The 23,181-nt window shown below is 33.1% G+C and overlaps 1 protein-coding gene across 1 annotated transcript in view; it reads right to left on the reverse strand.

The window, feature by feature from the left end:
• The window catches only part of LOC145693139 (uncharacterized), an 896,225-nt gene that overhangs the window by 516,186 nt on the left and 356,858 nt on the right, over nucleotides 1-23,181 (reverse strand). The window contains exon 4 of the mRNA XM_081768874.1: nucleotides 18,126-18,273. Within this exon, the coding sequence (XP_081625000.1) occupies nucleotides 18,126-18,273 (148 nt within the window). The remainder of the gene's footprint in view (nucleotides 1-18,125; nucleotides 18,274-23,181) is intronic.

Genomic DNA, 23,181 nt, shown 5'->3' on the forward strand with positions numbered 1-23,181 from the left:
CAGCACTTTATCAGAGAAGATAAACACATATTATAAACAATGTAAGCTACATACAAGACAATAAAAGATAATGATAAAATAAAGTAAAATAACATCGGATTAATAATTCGTTGTCAAATTAACACCTTTTTTTAGTATCAAAATAGTCATCATAAATAGTAAAAATAATATTTGTCAAGCTCTAAAATTCATGCTTTTATACTGATAAAAATAAATTAAACTAAATTAAAAGAATTGGTCAATCTTCTTAAAATTACAGATTTCGGATTCAAAGGAACTAATGTTGATATATTTCTTGTATTATACATGGTACCCTTATACCTATATTATGCAAGCAATATTCACTATTATAGCTATTATCTAGTAGTTTCTTAATAAAATCTCTTTCAATAACTTTTTTCCTGTCGCTCAGTGCCTGCAATCCCCAAAATTGACACCAGTATTCATAACTACGTGAGTAGTAATCTCTATTCATTTTATAGCAGAGTAACCTAATAAAACATTTTTGTACTGATTCAATTTTGTTTGTCAATGTTATACCTATACTATTCCAAATAACTACACCAAACTCTAATTTCGATCTTGTTAGCATCTTGTATAAATCTACATATGAACTGGCATTTCTAAACTCAGGCCATTGTTTGAAAATGAACCCTATTATTCTTCTAGTCCCTTGGATTGTATCATTTATATGATAGGTAAATTTCATGTTTCTGTCAAACACTATACCCAAATCTTTAATCTGTTCGGCTTTATGCAATGTTACTTCATTAATTACATATTTGCTCACGTAGTATTGGGTTTTGTTAGTATATGATATGTATTTAGTTTTCTCACAATTTATTTTCAATAAGTTACTTTTACACCATGTACTAACAGTATCTAGATCTTCCTGTAGTAAGTAGTTATCATACTCACTATTTACTATTCTAAATAATTTTAAATCATCGGTCGATCATAATAATAATAATAATAATAATAATAATAATAATAATAATAATAATAATAATAATAATAATAATAATAATCAACGAAGTTGGCGCATGTTCATCTTGATGGTTTATAGTCAGACTCCAACTACCACATCATAATTGCTTACTTCCTTAACTCATAGTCAGTTATTTCCTAGGCCCGCGGTGGCTCCGTGGTAGAGAGTTCACCTCTGGTGCATGGGGTCCCCGGTTCGATTCCAGCTTGCGCCAAGTGAACTTTGTGGTGGACAAATACCGTGTACTTGGGTTTTCTCGGGTCCTCCTGTTTCCTCCCACTTCATTGATTCCATTCATTTCTCATCATCACCGTCTCCTTTAACTTATCCGGCATAAGAGTGGGACGTAACACTTAAAGATTTCATTTATTTGTTATTCCCTAATTTAAGAATCTCTCTAATTATCACACGATACTGTGCCAACACCGAAATTTTTTTCCCTCTAATTCGCTTACATGTCATATTTCGATTATTACTAATATACTAATACAGTTATAATGTAATTTTCGTTCATTGGATACATTATAACTTCTTTTCGACGCATAAACTAGTAATTAATCAACAAATTACTAAGAAATCTCTCTCAGGATCAAAATTCCTGATGAACTTGTCGATCGACCGGATACTCATAGGACCATTAACTCATTTAAAAAAGTAGAGAAATTAATATACATTTCCGGAAAATAGACTGCATTGTTTTCAATCAGTTGTGATTCCCTTGAGGATCTTACATAATGTGAGTCACATTATAAATCAATTCTAATTGTATGTGCAGTAGTTGACGTTGATCAATAAATTTTAGTTTTACATTTTAAAAATACTACCAGAAAAGAATATAGTATAATTGTTACTACGTAATATTTTTGGTATTTACGATATGTATAATAAAAATAACGTTAAAATTTTACAACGTAATGTCTTAAAATTAAGAAAATACTATTGTGGTGTCACGGCATACGACCGCTTTAGAATAAGTCCAACTTGCTATGCGTCCTGTTTGGAAACAATTTTTTTTTTTTTTTAGTATATGACCTCCTTTGTTTGGAATACGACTCACGTGCTAGAACTTACATGGGTCAAAATGAGTCACGACACCACACGTTACCTTTATTTACCTCTCTCGGGACAAAACCACGACTGCCAACAAGCGACAGTATGTACCATAGAGTAAGCACAGTATATATCTATAGTACATACACCCCCTAAAGAGTGAGCAAAGAGGCAATGTAAAATAAGGTTAAATTTTCATTTATTTAATCTATTTGTTTTTGTATTTACGTACTTAATTTAGTATTAAGAAGTTATGAAATGTAATTTATACAGCCCCATCAATCTATAATGCGCAAAAAACAATAGATTTTCATTCATGGGAATGAATTAATCATTTTCCCTTTATTTCTTATATGTAAAATTCGTTTAGTATACCCTCTGTTTGCTGTAAGTTTCGGCGACCAGACGTTCTAATTTTTGTCCCCTTTTTCAGAAAGTTGTCCGGTGTCCCGAGAAAAGTATAAACGGGATGCAAAATAATAAGTGTCCCGTTTCTGGCTCATGGTTACATAGTATTATCACAAAATGCCATTTGGGAGATATTTCTTGTATGGACTTTTACAGTTTTTCAAAGGAAAGATCAACCTTCTTTCAGTCATCAAAAAATATGACATCTAAGTGACAACTGATGCCCTTAATTCTGATTCCTATCAAATGTTAAAAGTAATGTAAAAAATTAAATTGGAATGAGAATAAATAATTATATGATTATTTTTAAAACACAGAGACCTCTTCCTTACCGTATGAATAACGGCATAACAATAACTATACGACAGTAGAGTGTCTGCCTGTTTTTACTCTCTAAATCTGGTCACCCTAGCGTAACTCCAAAAAACTAGAACGGATATGAGACACCCCCTATGTATAAAATACTTGTATTTAGAAAACATGGTTTTAATCTAAAGCAGAAATTGCTTTCAAACAGCGCCTCATTGCTGAGAGGTATAGTTACGAGTTAATTGTAATAATATATGATTTGATGACTTACCTATCTATCTTGCACATACGTATATACGCAAAACAGCTAACTCTTTGAAATGAATTTTTTGAGCTTAGAACCTACATTTAATTTGTTTTTTTAATCATATGACTTTTATAAAAGAAATACGTATCCTATAGAGAGAAAAAGTCCTAAATATATGTCAAAAATTGGGTATCTCGCGAGTATCTCAAGTTAGAGATGAAATCTCAGCATAATTAGACACATGTCCAATATTTTCTAAAATTCCGTTTCTAAACTGGAAACTTTCTCTATTTTAATTTCCTGTTTTAAATTCACAAAATCGACAAAGTAAGGAAATAGTTGAACTGTTTGAAATAAACTTTGGAACATAGCACCTGCATTTTTATCATTGCCATTTGGTATGGCAAAATTTGGTATGGTAGCCTAGGACCATAGTATGTACCTCTATGAGTATTGGGGGTCTATGTCGTTCCCTTTCATGGGTAAAAAATTGCCAAAAATTGAAATTTCGGAGGTTTTGACCTAATATATCTCCTTTGATGAGGTGTTATTACCTTACATGGTTATATGGGCGTATACAGGGGTCCATTACCTTTCATAACATATGTGTATATTGATGCACCCCTTGAAAATTTTGGGAGGGGTACCTTGGCCCACCACCTACATTTTGGAAATTGACCAATTTCAACATTTGGTATTATAGTACTGGACCCTAATATGTATTATGATAAATTTGGGTGAACCACCTTGTTCCCTTTTAGGGGTACAAAATTGCCAAAATATAAACGTAAGCAATACGTTGTACCACGTGATTGGTTTCGACCTAAGTTATCCCCTTGGATGAGGTCCTATTACCTTATATGGTTATATGGGCGTATACAGGGGTCCATTCCCTTTCATAAGATATAGGTATATTGGTGTACCCCTTTAAAAATTTGGGAGGGGTACCTTGGCCCACCCCTTAAATTTTGGAAATTGCCTAATTTAAACATTTGGTATTATAGTACTGGACCCTAACATGTATTATGATAAATTTGGGTGGTCCACCTCGTTCCCTTCTAGGGGGTACAAAATTGCCAAAATATAGACTTAAGCAATACGTTGTACCACGTGATTGGTTTCGACCTAAGTTATCCCCTTGGATGAGGTCCTATTACCTTATATGGTTATATGGGCGTATACAGGGGTCCATTACCTTTCATAACATATGTGTATATTGATGCACCCCTTGAAAATTTTGGGAGGGGTACCTTGGCCCACCACCTACATTTTGGAAATTGACCAATTTCAACATTTGGTATTATAGTACTGGACCCTAACATGTATTATGATAAATTTGGGTGGTCCACCTCGTTCCCTTTTAGGGGTACAAAATTGCCAAATTATAAACGTAAGCAATACGTTGTACCACGTGTTTGGTATTTTGGCCCAATTTATCCCGTTTGATGTAGCCTTATTACCTTATATGGTTATATGGTTATGTATAGGGGTTTATTCCCTATCATAAGACATAGGTACATTTGTGCACCCCTTTAAAAATTTTGGGAGGGATACCTTGGCCCACCCCTTAAATTTTAGAAATTACTCATTTTATATATTTGGTATTATAGTACTGGACCCTAACATGTATTACTATAAATTTGGGTGGTTCATCTCGTTCTCTTTCATGGGTACGAAATTGCCAAATTTTAGTACAACCACGTGTTTCGTTTTTGACCTAATTTATTCCCTTGGATGAAGTCCTATTACCTTATATGATTATATGGTCATGTATAGGGGTCTATTTCCTATCACAAGACATAGATACATTGATGCACCCCTTTAAATGTTTGGAAGGGGTACCATAGCCAATCCCTTAAATTTTGGAAATTTTCCAATTTAAGCATTCGCTATCATAGTACATGATCTCAATATGTATCATGATAAATTTGGGTGGTCCACCTTGTTCCCTTTCATGGGTAAAAAAATTGCCAAAATATAAACATAATCAATATGTTGTACTACGTGTTTGGTTTTTAGCCCAATTTATCGGTTTGATGTGGTCTTATTACCGTATATGGTTATATGGTCATGTATATAGGCTCATTTCCTATCATAAGACATGGTACATTGATTCACCCTTTAAAATTTGGGAGGGGTATCTTGGCTCATCCACTCAGTTTTAGAAATTGTTTAATATAAGCATTTGGTATCTTCGTACAGGTCTTCAATATGTACCACTATAAATTTGGATGGTCCACATCGTTCCCTTTCATGGGTAAAGAACTACCAAAATCAAATTTCGGAGGTTATTGACCCTTTGATAAGTATTTAGCACGTTATATGGTTTATTACCTTTATATGTTTATGTTCCCTTTTAAATTTGGGAATTATCAGATAACATAATTCGGTAAACGTTTTCTAGGACCATTGTAGATGTTGGTGTTCCTCTTATGGCCAAACATTCAAAATTTAAAGGTTATTGACCTATTTCTTTGATACGGCATTATTATTACTTTTTTTCATAAGACACAGGTGTATTTGTTACCAATCTTAAATTTTGGGAGGGGTACATTTCTTATTGTCATATCAATAATTGGTAATTGTTCTTAAATTGAATAGTATCTCATTCATTGGGTAAATCATTGTCAAATATGAGTATGATCACGTGATCAGTTATTGACCTATGATGGATAATTTGAGAATTGTCAAATGAAATTGCGTCATTGGTTTTGATTATTCCAGCCTATGGACCAAATATAAACGTAAGCAATACGATGTACCACGTGATTGACCTTGATGAGGTAGTGTACAGGGATTTATTTCCTTTGTTGTGGTACTTCTTAAGTTTGAGTATACACTTAAAAGGTTGGTTCTACTCAGGTAAACAAATGACGGACATTATTGACCTTATTGAATATATAATGATATAATTAATTCTAAGACTTAGGTATATCGAGAGAAGTATTCTTTAAATGTGGGAATTGTGATAAACAGAACTTTAACATAAGGCGCGAAATTTGAAACAATACTTTGAACTTTAGTCACAGCTCATAGTCTAAGATCATTTGTGGTGATTGATTTGACCTTGAGCTTTAGAAATCTGATAGCTAACCTTATTGAATCTTATGACTCATAGTCTTAAGGGAATACATGCTACAACACTGGCAAAGTTATTGTTGATGCAATTTGATTGGTTGATCACTATCTTTCGTACAATCTGATTGGCTGATCACTATCTTTCGTGTAATCTGATTGGTTGATGAGTTTCAAATCTTTGATGCATTCAGTTTTGTTTCTAACATTTAAAAAGTTTTTGAAATTTTTGTTTGAAAATTTTTTGTTTGAAACTTTGGTTTGAAATCTTTTCGTTTGAAATTTTTGTTTGAAAATTTTGTTTAAATTTTTTTTCAAATTTTTTTTGTATTTTTTTTTTTTTGAAATTTTTTCGTTTGAAATTTTGTTTCAAAAAATTGTTTCGAAAGTTTTGTTTGAAATTTTTGTTTCAAATTTTTTTGTTTGAAACTTTGGTTTGAATTTTTTTGAAATTTTTAGTTTGAAAAATTTGATTCAAAAGATGTTTAAAAAATTTTTGTTTGAAATTTTCGTTTCAATTTTTTTTGTTTGAAATTTTTTTGTTTGAATTTTTTTGTTTTGAAATTTTTTTCAAAATTTTGAAATTTTTCGTTTGAATTTTTTTTGCAATCTATATGACCACTGGAAATTTCAATTTTGGCCATTCCCGCCAGTGTTTTCATTTTCGAGACACAAGACGAGACGAGACATTTCATGAGACGACCCGTCTCGTCTTGTCTTCGAGACGAGACAAGCAGTCTGTCTCGTCTCGTGTCTCGTCTAAAAGGGTTCTGTCTCGTCTCGTTTACGGGACGAGACGAGACACGAGAAATGTCTCGTCTCGTGGCAACACTAGCAAATGGTGCATTGTTTTTATTTATGTACGGATCAATATTAGAGTAAGTTAGTGACCTATATTATAAAATGTGTAGAAAACATGCAAGGCTATTATCATGCATGGAGAAAATAACGATTTAATATTTCCTAAATTATGCATGTAAATACATAAATACAAAATTGTAAGGAAATATCAAATGTATATTATATAAAACTAGAGCACCAATTGCCCATTTCGCTGGGTTAAATAAAAAATAAAATAGTAATATGTTCCATTTATCAGTCACTTTGTACTATTACTAAAGCGCACTGTGATATCGGTCATTTCGATCATTTCTATATTTCTCCTCCTCCTCCTCTCCCACATTGTGTGGCTGAATTAAAATTTAAACGGCGTCGAAAATGCCACTGTTCATCTCAGCGACCCCGAAAACTATGGATTCGACACTTACATTGGTAATTTCTGATCATTTTTATATAGTATCTCTTCCCTCCCCTTCTCCAAGTAAGAGGATGAACTTGGATTTAAATGGCATCAGAAGTGTCATTGTTCATCTCAGTGACCTCGAAAACTATGGATTCGGCACTAATATCGGTCATTTTCGATGATTCTCCCTCTTCCCCATCACATGTTACGGGACACGGCATCGGATGTGTCATTCTTCATCTCAGCGATCCCGAAAACTATCATTTCGACACTGATATAGGTCATTTTCGATTAGGGCGGGCAAAAATCAACTGATACACATTTAATGAAGATTACTGCTCTTGTATGTGCTAAGCACAGTTTCAGCAAAATTCCTGAGAGAATCGCAACTGGTAATTGATGCAGTGATTTTATAATTTTGTGACTTTTGGATTTCTCGCTAAATGGTAGCAACAAAAGTCCATTGAAAAAGTAGTTTGATGAAACAAAAGATGACGCGTGTACCTACGGAATTTTCTTGCTGCTCATTTTAATTATAATCTGCGTTTTTATTTATCTTTTGTTTTGCGTAAAATTTAATTTCTGCTCAATGTAGTATTAACGGTTTTATCCCTACACCCGCAAGAAAGTTTTGACCTAACCTTGTTTTAACATTTATAATATTGTTACACCAAATGCAACGAGATTTTGAAATTGTAAAACGTAGTATATGTGTCTGAAAGTGACCATGGCTTCATCATCTTCAACTTGATGAGTATCTGACCATTCTATATTTGGTCAACCTGAGGTATTTTCTGGAAGACAACTCCCAACGAAGGAAGAAGTAGTTAAAGGCTAACTGTTTTACAGAGAAATTGTACCTGAAGAGGGGGAAAGAAACACCTTCTACAAGAGATATTTTAAAATATGTGGCTAATGATCTTTTCAGTATTTGGAATAAAGCTAGCATTCCAGTCATTGGATATTCCAGTGTTTTGGATAAACTTCAAAAGCTCATATAAACTTGACCAACTGCTCCAAAAGTATTCACAAGCAAAGCATACTTCAGTTACATTCACAGCGGACTTCAGTAATTTCAAGGAAGTATTTGGCATCTGTACTTGCAAGTGTGTTAGGGACAAAATAGTCGAGAGACAGTTGTGTAAATGCGGTATAAAAGAACCGCAAATCGAAAGGAACCTCTGGGTAGACCAGGGTTCGGTTCGAAAAATGATAATCGGTCCGATTGATAAGATTGTTTCGAGTTCGCTTCAGGAAAAAGCATAGAGAAAGGACCGGGAAGTGTGGTTTAGGAAAAAGTATTTGCAAAATTTGACAACCAGTAAAACTAGTGCCTACCAGTTGAGTTTTACGAAATAAAATGAAGCAAGTGATGTAGCCTTAGAAGATGAACCACTTTATCAACCAAATACATCCGACTCAGAAGACAGATTCCGAAACACGGCTAGTACAAAACAGGCATCAGTATCCAAACTTAAGCCAACTGATGGAAATAATTGACATTAGTAACCGAGATGCAGGCAAGTTAATAAATGCATGTCTGAAAGACCTGAAACTGGATAAACCGAAAAATATACTAGGACGAACAAAGCTGCGGAGACAACGAATTTATTGGAGAGACAAAGAAGCAGAATCTCATTCATTTGATTCGGGCAAGCTAGTTTGTGTTGGTTCTGATAGGCACATAGATGAACGAAATCAAGAGAAGGAATGGAGGACAACAGTTATTGTGTCGAAACTGTTACGTGATTGTGTGTTTTGTTACATATTATCACATAGCCTTGCTCAGTGTGTTGTTGTGCTTTAGTACACAATGGAAACAACGCCTGATAGAATAGTTATATATATATATATATATATATATATATATATATATATATATATATATATATATATATATCCTCCTTATTTCCTATGTTGCGAGGCACGGCATCAGAAGTGTCACTGTTCATCTCAACGACCCGGAAAGTACGCATGACTTTCTTTACGCTGATACCGATCGTCACTCCACGGTTTCCTGAATTGTAAACAGTATGTGTAGAAATGTCGGTTTTCCACGTTTTTGGATAGTCTCAGCTCTGAAAGTATGTACTTTTCCCCATATGACCATATAAACTTCTCTTATTTTGATGTGAGAAATCATCTCTTAAAGTTTGTCAGTTTAGTTTCATTAACACTCTGTATAAATATTGTTATGGTAGCTGTAGTATGATTCATCGATCAACAAAATGTAAACTGACAAAAACTCTGAAAAGGTCAGTTGGTCAGTTAATTTAAGTTAATTTTTTTCTTTCTTTCATTATGTCTGTTTCCTGTTTGCGTATTTCAATTATATAGGAGTGAACAAGTAAGTCGAAGCCGGAAGAAGTACACAGGAAGCGGGATGTCGCAAGATCTTCTGATGTTGTCCTCTTCTAACCAATACAACAAGGATTCCTCTCGAAGCCTGCTGAGTGAAGTGAGTTCCAAGCTGAATTTCACTGTTGACTTTTGAGCTGCGCAGTCACGTGACTTCGCTTCAATAAAGGCTCTTTTGCTTGCCAACGTCAGAATTACAACTCATAATGTCAAACGATAATAATCTCTAAGTGACGCAGTCTTCAAACGTTTTTGAGACGAAGTCAAGAACAAGGCCTGTACTTGAAAGTAGAGAATTTCCCCTGAGCCTTTCAGCAAACAAGTGTTCTTGTCTGCAAGCGAGAATTATGGAAGTATAGAATGTTTGCTTATGCTGAAATTAATTCCTCACAATATTCTCGGTAGAAATTTAATTAACGTCTTCTATGTACGTATAGACTAGCTTTTTTTCAATATTTCTTCTTATAATACTCTTATAATAGAAAGATAAAACCAATGGCAACTGAAATTATGGAAATTGCTTCAAGAGAGAAGCAAGTTAGTTATTGGCACCTAGGTAATACTTCAAGTGAAAATCTAAAATGTGAACGACATAAAAATAATGAGATTCTTTCCTTTCTTACTTTTATAGTTTACGTCACACGATTACTCCGAGGTTAAGGGATACGGTGATAATGATAGAAACAATGGAATGAAGAAGTAGGAGAAAACGGAAGAATACCGATAAAATCTATGAATACGGTGTTTGTCTACCACAGAAAAACACTTATCGCGAACTGGGAAAGAACCAAAAAACCAATACTCCTCTGTAATTGAACCACCTTAGCCCTCACAAGGAAGTTCTGTTTGATATTGTGAAATTACGATACATTTCTTCAAAATATGGGAAATGCATATTATTTAAACCAGAAATGAAACATCTACTTCTTCCAGTTTCAGTACAAGATAAAAGCGGGAATGGACTCTATTATTCGAATGCAGAATCAATATCAAAGGTCTATTTGTGACTTTCTGTTATTGTTTTTGCGTTATGGAAATGTAATATTAAAGCAGGAAGTGGTAGGTCTCTTCCACACCCAATTTAATAAAGAGACAACGACAGAGAGTGAATGTAGTCTTGGGATGTTGAATTTGTACAAAAAGACAATTTGTGGCTATGTCTTACTGTTTTTGGTCTGATACCTGTCATTCTAAATGGTTTCCTTTAATTATGTAAAGTAAAAGTTGGAAGTAAAAAGTTACAAAGATAGGAAATTAAAAAAAAAGGCTTTAGGAATAATCAGATCGTTTTACTGATCATACTTCGTTAAATAAACGGTTAGGGAACAAAAGCTCATTAAATGTTTAGTTTGAAATGTTGTAATGTACGGAGAATAAAGGTGAACTTTACGAAAGTGGAATTTCAAGATGTGAAGAAGTAGAGAAAATTAAGTGAATGCAATGAAAAATCAGTAAGTGTTAGTAGGAGTTAAGAAGAGAAGAATTATAATGAAAATAGAAAAGATAAAAAGTAAATTAAGAAAAGATATAAGTAAATTAATCAAACATTAAATTAGTAAAAATCTTGAAAATATAGCCATATAAAATCAAATAAATTTAAAAGCACTAAAATGGTTCTAATCATTGGAATTAGATATTTTTCTAGTTTAATATCCCACGTTATTGATCAAGGCTAACGAAAATACTGATAATAATGAACAAAATGATGGAATAAAGAAAGTGGGAAGAAATAGAAGAATCCCGAGTAAACCTACACACACACTTAGTGTTTGTGTACCACAAAGTCCAATTGAAGAGAGCTGGAGTAGAAACAGAACCTCACATACAAGAGGTCAACGTTCTACTACTGAATCACTCTATGATTAGATCTGTCTAATATATATTATAATCCAATATAAGATATTATAATCCTTGTCTCTGCGATTCTGTTTACAATATTATTATTATTAAATGTTCTGCCTTTTGGGAGGTCCAGGGACTATTTTTTTTTTGGGGGGGGGGCTGAAAATATTTCTTACACGTTTCTCGATTTTCAGTTTTCTCTTTTAACTCCCAATATTTTCTTCTATTTTTCAAATCATCGTTCACTTGCGTTCTTCTTTCTATTCCTCGCTTTTCTTCCATTTTTCCTTTTATGGTTGTATGAAGAAGACAATTTCTTCGCAAGATATCCCAACTCAATTGGCCTTCTTACGGAGGGTGCCTCCTCTTCTCTCCTGTCCGTTTTAAAACATCTTCGTTTGTTACTCTATCTGACCATTTATCTTCTCCATTTTCCTCCAACAAAACATTTCGAGTCTCTGAAAATATTTCTTCTGTAACTTCCATAATATCCAAGTCTCTAAACCATACAGTTCAATATCCCTATATAACACTTGACCAACTTCTTTCTTAGCCCAATATGACGCCTGCTAGTAAAGAGTGATCTTTCTTTGTTGAATGCTTCTTTGGTAATGGCAATACTTGACCTCGTTGGTGCAATAAGCGTCTCTCGTCAAAATACTTCCCAGACACTTGAAATTATCGACCTCAAAAAATTTTCTTTGTTCTACTCTGACCCATAAAGGGCGTTTCCACGGGATATTCTCATGACTTTCGATTTGTCAATGTTGATTCCCATTCCATATAGTTTTCTAGTCACCTCATTCATTTATGAACTATTAACTACTATCTATTATCATCTATTAGCTATTTTGTTAATCATCTCCTGTAGTCCTGCTTTGGGTCTAGTTATAATAACCATGTCATCTGCATACCTGATCTTGTTAATGATCTGCCCTCTAATCTAAAAATCTCCAGTTCCCATTAATGTTTCCTTTATTAAACACTGACTGCAAATGTTGAATAATTGGGGCGACATACCACACCCTTGGCTATTTCCTTTTCCAATCTCCACACTATTGGTTTCTCCTTCATTCAAGCGTAGCTTCACTCGTTGTCCTATGTACAGGTTGCAAATGAGTCGTCGGTCCCTGCAGTTGACCCCTATTTCTTTAAGTATCTTAAGTTTGGTCCAATTCACCTGGTCAAAAGCATTTGCCAGTTGATGAACCACAAACACTAGTCTTCCTTTACGTCAAAAACTCGTTATGATATATTCTCATCAACCCAATAGCATCTCCTGCGCCTTTTAGTTTCCTGAATGCAGATTGATCTTCCTCGCTCGTATCTCTTCTATTTTTCTTTCCAGCTGCCTGCACAGTAAGTGCGCAATAATCTTTCCAGTGTGGGATATAAGGCTAATGAATTTATAATCGCTGTATTTCTTTCCTTGCCTTTTCTTGGGTAATGTAATCATTGTAACATCCAAGAAAATTCTTTGACCATTCTCCACAGATCAAAGGATTTTGTTAATAAGTGAAGTCAGTAATTTCATTACATTTGTCTCCAAATCCCTTGACCAAATCTGCTGGCATGTCATCGTCTCCAGTGGCCTTCCTTCTTCGCATGTCTTTGATTGCTTGTATTACTTCACGTTACAATATACTGTGTTCTTTTTCTTCATCATCCACCTCTTTCTCTATTTCGATCGCAATGTCTTTGGGGCGGTTATTCTGATCATACAGATCTTTTATGTATTTCTTCCAAATTCTAAGGATTTTGATGGTCAATGAGTGAATGACCTTGTTGATTTTAGATTCCGAACGTGCGTATACCTTTGTTAGCTTTCTATCCTAATGATTTTGCTTTCTGATACATCAGATCATATCTGTGGTAGTGATAGTGTGTGCCTAGTCAAAACGTGTAACATTATAGTTAATATGAAAAGACGTATTTCTGGATAATAGAGAATACCTCAAAAACAGTAATTAGGAATATTAATTTATTTAGAAAATATCAGAAAATTATGAAGAAAAGTTCTAAAATTATTCTTTCAATCTTTCTGATAAGGAAAGCATGGTGGTAATTTTTTTTCTCAACTGGGAAAGCTCAACTATGTTGGCAACATTTATATTGAAAGCAACTGAGTTTCATTTCAGAGCTTGAAATTACGGTAACTTCCAAACTACGCGAATCCAATACTCAAACCTCAAACAATAAGTACAGATTACAATAGAGGAATAACATCAAAGATAAATATGTAGAACTTCAAATTGCAATAGAGAAATAACATTAAAGATAGAACCTGTTCCTTGGATGGTGAATACTTATCAGAAAGTCTTACTCGTTATCTTTTACTAGGTTTGACTATAGGGTGCTTAAAATTGAAACCGGAAGTGCTAATTGATATCTATCACTTCCCGTGGCAATAAAATAATAAAATCAGAGATAAAACATATTCGTGTAATATTAAATCCATCTGGAGAACTATTTGTCGTTATAGCTTTTCATATCATCCATGCGATTAGTGTTGTAAATGAAAAATCGTAGATAGAAGTCGAGATAAAATCCATTTTTGGGATACTGAATGTATGTAAAAAAAAAAAAAAAACGCTCTTAAAAATCTTTATTGTCTTCGTTTTATGAATATAAAGTTAAAACCAAAAGTACTAGTTCATTTCAATCACGTCCAATTTTGGCAGTGTTGTGGATGATAATGCTATGTTAAGACGCTGAATCGATTGGAAAAAACGATTCATTTTTTGTTCTGTCATAAACGTTGAAACTGGAAATGGTTAATCTCAACCACTTCTGATTTGAATAGAGAGACAACGGAGAAAATGAATGGGATGCTCAATCAATTTCAAGAAACCGCTTTTCGACATCTCTTACCGTTTTTTTCTCTCTCTCTCTGATACTTGTCCACAGACGGACGGACGTAAGGACATAGCAGTTCTATAAAACTACCGACACTTATGGATAGTATAGTTTGTAAGTCTAATAATTCTAACCAATTACCATATTTGCCGGCCTATAAGCTGGTTCAACTGTCTTCAAATCTTAATTTAACCCATTTCCTGATGTCATACAATGATAACATTTTGCACAGCGATACAAAAAGGTAAGAATATAATATTTCATTTTCATATATTTCTACATATTTATATATTCTTTAACTTTTATCTCTTGTTTAATTTTAAAGATCGATATAAGCCTTTTCATATATAACCAGCACTAAAAGTGATATAATCTGATTAGCGTCCCTTTCAGTAGCAAAGCTATATGAGACGTGAATATACAGCTTAAACTTGGGATCTAAATCACATGAGGAATTGAAGCCGGGTCTCCTACGCCAAAGGCACTTACACTTACCGCTTAGCAACCAGGGAGCTCCAAAGTGTTATTATCTAGTGCACAGGTAACATTCACAAATTCGAACAAAATTTCTGATTTTTCATGATTTTTCATACTACATTTCAAAAATAAATAAGTAAAACACAAAGTATTTTTCAAACCATGTTTTCTTATTTTTTAAAAAAAACTAATATATACAAATAAATAAAATCGTACGAAAAGTAAAAATAAAATTAAAATATATATTTAAAAACATTTTTTTAAAAAAAGCACCTTTAACAAATAAGATAAAATAAATGGCACTAAAAAGTAAAAAAAGTAAATATTACGTTTAAAATATTCTATTTATGCACGATTGAAAAGAAAAGCTTGAGGATCGCTCTCATATATAATCAATTTATAAATTCTTCATTCTCATATGAATCAACAAGTGATTGCATATTAGAGCGCAACCCATGATTCTTTCAGTCATGTGTTACTAGAAAAGTGTAAATTTAATTTTCCTGAAAATGGATTTTTTTTATTTGCTTTTTAGAACAACTTGTCTTATTTTGTTTATTATTATTTTCTTTGAGAATAAATCCATTTTTTTTTGTTTTTTAGAACAACTTGTCTTATTTTGTTTATTATTATTTTCTTTGAGAATAAATCCATGGATTTTTTTTTGTTTTTTAGAACAACTTGTCTTATTTTGTTTATTATTATTTTCTTTGAGAATAAATCCATGGATTTTTTTTGTTTTTTAGAACAACTTGTCTTATTTTGTTTATTATTATTTTCTTTGAGAATAAATCCATGGATTTTTTTTGTTTTTTAGAACAACTTGTTTTATTTTGTTTATTATTATTTTCTTTGAGAATAAATCCATGGATTTTTTTTTGTTTTTTAGAACAACTTGTCTTATTTTGTTTATTATTGTTTTCTTTGAGAATAAATCGAAAAATGGAATGCATTTTTTTATTATTTCTATTTTTGTAAGTGTTCCTGATTCTGTGTTATTTAACGTCTCCCTTGTTTCTTTACAGTTTACAACAGCATTCTAGTTATCTATAATTTAATGATTCATTAGTTGTAGTCAGATACAATCGTTTTATTTACTATTTCAAAGTATGTATGCTTTTCTCTGGAATGTAAACGCACAACGGACATCCACATGTGCGAATCTATATTTAATTGCGCTTTGTTAACTTTGCATATGTTACTTGATAAAATATCTCTATGTATTGTTTAAATATAACATGTTGTGAATTTTTCCTCCCAACTTGAACACACTTGAAAATTGGATGCGTCTTATACGGTAATTATAATCTACAGCGGAGAATACTCTACGGAATAGACGGAAAAACTGTTCCTCCGTTTTGTGGCTCTCTAAGTAAGATGTAGATTATTCTAAAACCTGTATCTTGCACGGAAAAATCCATTAACTGCCTTACCGGAAGCAAACTCCGTGTTGTTCACTCTGCAAGAGTACAACACCGTTCAGGTTAATATCTCATTCTTGAATATGGCGAGTAGAATGTTTTTTTCTTTTTTTTAATGAAACAGAACAGAGGAAACTGTGTGTTTGGCCTGTTCCTATCAGTGTATAGATATGTGTAGTTGAATTTAGCTCATCATACAGTTCATTTTGTATATGTAATTTTAATTTGCTAAGGAATAAAGGAACGTGTTTATCCTTTTGCATAACATTGGATGTGATATCACCTTTTCGATAAAGATCGTAAAGAAGGGTTAGGTTTCCATACTGCTAGTTAAACCTGTGCAAATAAAGCGACAACGGAACAGGCGAGTGGTAGCTTTCCTGGGCTCACTAATTCGCAAATTGCGTCTTCCTCAGAAATGAACCAGCCAATGGATGAGAGATCAAGTTAAATTTTGTCCTTTTGGTTCACTGAATTATAATAATGTATGGTTATTTTAAACAGAAGGCCTTCTTCTCACCTTACAGAATTTAAAACGAAAATAAAATTTTATGTAATGTACTTTCAAAGTAGACACCATAATTCTACGAAATTATTAACTGGTTGTTCATAAAGTTATAAATTGTAATATTAGTCATGTTTATTTTGTTATTGCAAAGTCGTTTGCAATTTCTCAGAATCCAGTAATCATTTTTTTATGTAAATAGTGGATGTCATGAATAGATCCAAAACCATCTCCATCCAAGTACTGGGTAAAGACATTCAATTACTCAAGGTTTGACGGTTAAATATATGATCAATATCGCTATTAGATAGTTAAAAATAATGAAAATATAAAAGTAAACAGAAAGAGAGAATGTCTTATTAGTTCCAGAGGTTGTCTTTAGCAAAGCAGAGATTGAAGCAAAGAAGACATAGAGAGAAGTAGCAAGTCAATGAAGAAGAACAACTATATTGAACTGAAGAATTTGATTGTAAGATATCATTAGAAAGTTGTAAATTATTTGCTGAACGCAGATATGTTTTCCAGAACTTCTAGTAATTTCAAAATGGCCTAAGCAGCTATGTAGCAGAGGAAATGTTTAACGAAATAAGACATGAAATTTTCAGGTCTCCTCTTGTTACAATATTACTTCACAAAATAACAGGCGTAGCAACTTTGAGCCTGGAAAAGCAATTTCCGAGGTTCACAGATGATACTGGAAGCCGATCAGTCGCAGAGAAAACTAATGAACATGATATTTACCATGTTAAACGCTAATATTACCTTATGTTTGACAATGTCGAAGGGTGTATTACTCTTCATAACCTGTTCCCTGATAGGAAACAACACCACATACCACTGTAAATTTACACTCATATTTATTAAACATATCCCTATAGGTCAACTTATATGATAACCTAGATCTGGACTCCAAAATACAATAACATGATTTTCTGATACCAGGAAGTGTCTGTTTTCACTGTAAACCAAACGAACTGTCATTTTTCATATTATACAGGATTGTCGCATAATCTTTCTCTAGAAAAAAATGATCGGTGTTCCTATATTACTCTACAATTCTTTGACGTTTGCAATAATTAACAAAAATAACATGTATATGGAAATTATATTGTACATTTAATATAATAATAAATAGATCAACTAGACTTAAAATGTGTATTACTAATCTGTGAATTTAATTTTTTTGAAGAGAGAAAGTGACTTTCCCTCTCATCCTTTTATATGGGCAGACAATTTTCTGAACGAGAAATGTTGACTTTTACTTTATGCTGGAGAACTCATATCATCGAGTCATGTGGTTTAAAGGGAAGATTTTTAAAGAGCTATTGACTTAATATATATCTTACCTGAGTCTCTGGTATTTGCCTGGTGGAGAACCTTTTCAAGAAGGAGTCTTCCCGTTTCAAGACGCTCTTCTTCTGGAGAGGCGTGGAAAGTGCACCGGATATTTGAACAGTGGTCCGTAGTTTCATCCATCGTTGATTGCTTTTGGTCCTGACAAAAAGGCAGGAACACAATTAAAAATATATTTGCTACACAATTAAATCAATTATCTAGTGATTATTATTAATAATACATTATGTTCGATATATTGAAGGCAAATTCGATGTATACAGGGTGATTATAGTTGCTGTGAAAATAGGAGCAAAGCATTAACTGTAAAGGGGCAAAAAAAGACTACACATGGAACAAAAATGCTTCGTTCATGTTAATTATAACATATAACCCTGTACTGTTGTTTATTTTTCAGGTATAATAGTATTATAATTGAGTCAGAAGATTAAAGAGAAATTGCCAAAGACAACACCCCCTTACAAAACTTGCAGGGAAAGACAACGATGCATGGGCCAAGTATACCATCCTATGATGTTATAAAGCACTGGCAACATTATAATCAAAATATGAGCGGATGTTGCGTCTGTAGAAATAGTTCATGTTCTGATTAATAAACAGTAAACTGCCATATTATAAAATCGCACGAAATGTCTAAATTCGTAAAGTAGCTGACAAAATCAAGATTAGTGTATGGCTTATGTTACAAAACATGGAGGAGTAACCCTTCTTTCTGGTTCAGTAACTACAGCGTGCGTGTCTTTGCTGCACGTGGTTTGGGGTTTGATTCTGAAGGAAGAGCATTGAATGCATTACAGTGGTTCTGACGTCATCTTGAAGTGTAGACCCACGTCTCATACAGCCTCATGCTGGAAAGGAACGCTAAAATTAGCAACAACAAGTTTCTGAACTTGCAGAAAAGTCAGCACAGGTGATACTCTGAGAGAAAGATGGCTTTTTGTCAGACTAATCACATAAAATGTTACTTCTTCTGATTTCCCATCAGATCTCTATGAAGTTATTTTTGAAAGGCAAGAACTATCCAAATATCCGTTTCTCAGAACCTCCGGAACTTACACAATCATTTTTAGAGAGCCTGTTTGAGAGTACTTGATCACTCTCCACCTATCCCTCTAAAAATTGGTGTGTAAGTACTAGAGCATTCTTAAACATGGATATTTCAATAGTTCACATACCATTCCTCAGTGATGTCTCGATCCGACTACGATATGTCCCATAGCAGTGGAAGTATGAACTTTTAAATTTCACTTTTTTCACGTTTTCGGCGCCCTATAACTCCGAAACTATTCACTTCCGAGCACATGTCCATATAAATTTTTTACTTATTTTGACGTGAGCAATCTGATCCCAAAATAATATAACACATTTAATACTCTGTATAAGCTGTCGCGGCTGTATTCTTTAGACCTAGGTCTACGCATAACTGAATACAAACAACTATAAGGGGGTGAAAAACTTTCTTGACCCCAGGGACGTTAAATACCTAAATACGGATCTATGTATATGGCAAAATATTTTATGAATTATAAGCATGTATAAAAGGACTAATATAGTCGGGATTGGTGACGTAGTACTGTACGTAGTACGTTGAGATCCAGTTGTCTTGGTGTTGAAACAGTGTAGTAGCCGATACTGTGAGGGTTGATCTTGTATGCTAGTCTGTGTACACCACCTGCGCCAGATTCAAGTCTCAATTCTAATTTGAAGCTCATTTTAATAATAAGTCCTGTTCTTCATAGAGATAAAAAAAATCCTACTTTTTAGGAGGGAGATTTGTTTCCTGAAAAGCCAACTTACATGGTTAACAAAACCGGAAATTTTCGTTTTATTGGCTTCTTCCTATATTCTTATTCAGCTGCCACTTTTGTTTCCCTGTAGTGGATTCTACAATTAAGTAAATGCTTTTACGAATAAAATACTTGTAAATTCTGTGTTCAGTCTGTGTCTAGCTATGTTGATCAGTTGTCAAACTGACTTTGTATTGTTGTTAGTAGATGCAAGTTATGGAACCCAATATATCACAAGTGTCGTGTTGATTGCCTAATCATCTTACATAATGCCTGGAAGTTATACATGTTGTTATATGCGTTTTACCGATTGCTTAAGTTGGTTGCATATATTGCATATATATAATGGTTAATACAGTAGTAAAACTTTATTATTCACAAAAATCCTACCTTCTGTACTATTATAAGGATCATGTCAAAATCTTTGAAATAAGATACTTTTGGGTAGCGTCAGTAACTTTTTCACCGTCGAATTTTAACGGGATCAATAAATGTTCTTAAGATTTTAGTTTATTCATATAATAATAATAATAATAATAATAATAATAATAATAATAATAATAATAATAATAATAATAATAATAATAATAATAATAATAATAATAATATTTATTCATAAAAATTAAAAGATAATTTTGTTTCACGATATTCAGAACATTACCAGAACAGGTATTCTAACACTTTTTGTTAAAAGATGAATTATGCACCAATGCGCTGTCCAACGATTATGCACCAATGCTAAGGAACGTTTTCATGATTTTTCTTCGAATACACTAGTTGAATGTTCTATTTTTTCGTATTACATTGGGAAAGAAATGTGGAACGCACAGTTATTTCGTCATTAAAACGGAAATATTTTAGAAATCCCAAAAATTCTCTGACAAAAATCCTTGTTTTTTTTTTAAAAAAAAAAAAAAGTTTTATCAAGCCGTTAAATCACTCGTCTTTCTCAACCTCAGTTTGTACAGGAATAACAAAGCAAAACACAAAGACTCAACTAAAATGAAAGCATGCATTACTATTCTACAAAGGAAGGAATAGTAGCTATACATATCTAATTTTGCGAGTCGTTTACGCAACATTATTTCATTGAATATTCTGGTGTGAATTTATTCTACAGATAAATCTTACAGTTTTCTTTGTCTGGACTTAAATGCTGTTATTACATGTATTTTTTGGAAGTATTGCGGTTCTTGATAATATACCTGGTATATTCACAAATGTATCTGGATTGAAAATGAAATATTTTCGATTCATGTTTATTGCATTCTGTTTTGTTATTATTCGAAAGTTACTTCTGAAAGTTGTTTCACCAATATTTTGTAAATCATTACACATTAGCCTGAAGTTTACCAAATAAGTATAATAACTAGAAGTGGCACGTGTACATCATGTGAATGAGTTTGGTTTGTATACTGTGATATTTTGTCAATTAATGTTGAAACCGGAAGTAGTTGTAGTTTTCTGCCACTTCAGCTTTTACTAAAGCAATTAAAGTGGAGATGGAATATGTTCTTGGGATGCTTAATTAATTACAGAAAACTTACTTCATGTTACCTATTTTTATTTTTATTCTATAGCAATCAACGTTAAAACCGGAAGTAGTTGATTTATGTCACTTCCGGTTTTAAATAGAGGGTTAAGAGAGAAGATTGTATCTATTCTTAGAAAGCTAAATTGATTCCAGAGTAACCGCTTCTCGCTCTCTCTTACCTTTTTCGTTCTGTAGTGGTCATCGTTAAATCCGGAAATGATTGATTTCTACCACTTCCAGTTTGGTTAGGATTAGGATTAAAAATTAGAGTTTCTGAGCTTTCGACATCTATCGCCATGTTAACCCGTCACATATATGAGGGATGACGTCCCTCGATGATCTCATTGCCCGGGGAATTGGAGAGGAAGAAAGGGTTGCGGAAGTAAAGAAGCCGCCTGGGACTATTATGTAAGGTACCATCCTGACATTTGCCTTGTGTAAATGAGGAAAACAGTACTCAGGATGTCTAGCCTGAAAAAGCTGTTATACCTTTTGGATCGAGTGTCCCCACCGGGAAACGAACCCTACTTCTAGTTTGAATATCACCTCCTTTAATGTACAGTACTTGATTCCTAAGTTTTGATCCTCTACGTCGCGTCGTGGCTAAAATTAATGGCGATCCATCAAGTAGTTTATGAGGTTTTGTGCTTCCCGCACGGATGCACACACATCGTTGTTCCCAGATGAACACATAGACAAAACATGATAAATAAATAATGAAGTTTCGCTAAAATAAGCTTCTTAACAAACTGTAGGAAAAAAAATGTCTTTACCAGTGGACTATTATGCTGACATTGCATAATAATGTTCTTTTTTTCTGTTTTAGTATTAAGAACAAAGAAAATTCGTTCTTTTGCAGCTTTTATTTTATTCATTTTCTAAAAGGTGCTTGTGTTACATAATGGTAATGTTATTTCAACGCTTTGACTCAGAGAGAACTAAAAGTATCAAAGAAACATTTTTCTGTCATGTAACTGACAACAACAAAAGAAATATTTTGTTTTATAAAAGTCTTTGCAAGATATTTCTAGAGAGAATATCCTCGAAGACGCTTTTTTTTTTAAAAAAAAAAAAAAAAGTAGTATAAAGCTTTCGAGCGAAAAAGAAAATCACTTTACAATAGGGTTGCCAGATCTTAAACTTTCCTCGTAAGTTTTACGCTTTCTTTTTGGCACGTTTCACATTATATGTTTTTATTTTTCTCGTGAAACGATTTCTCTCGTTTTTTTAATGAACAAAATAAATTACATATAGTCCTGCTCACTTTTAAGATTATTTTATAAGATAATGCGGTGTTTGGCGCGCTTTAGTCTATGATTTATGTAGCCTTTTGTTGTAACTTATCACAGTTCGTTGTTTGGCGTACCTATATAATTATGCTCACACTGTTTTGATAAGCAAGGTATTCTTACTTTAATAAAATCACTTTTTTGTGTGGTACTCCTTGCTACCAACATAATTTTGCATTAGGTGAATCTTGGAAGGTGAATATTGAAATCAAGATCGGCTACATTTTCTCTTAATGTTTCAAATATAAATTCATTTTCAGAGGTTATTAGGTAAATCTTGGAAAGACGAAACTTGATGTCAGTTACTGTGAAAGTTCCAGTGATAAAAGAAACAGTTCAGTTTTATTTATTTGGTCTAGGAATTAATTCGTGCGGTTGGTACGCACACATTGAAGCTGTAGTACAAACACAAAATACATAAATACCTTAAGAAAAATAT

The sequence above is a fragment of the Thermobia domestica genome, chromosome 8 (genome assembly GCF_964235325.1).
Source record: "Thermobia domestica chromosome 8, izTheDome1.hap1.1, whole genome shotgun sequence".
In the NCBI taxonomy this organism is placed as follows: domain Eukaryota; kingdom Metazoa; phylum Arthropoda; class Insecta; order Zygentoma; family Lepismatidae; genus Thermobia; species Thermobia domestica.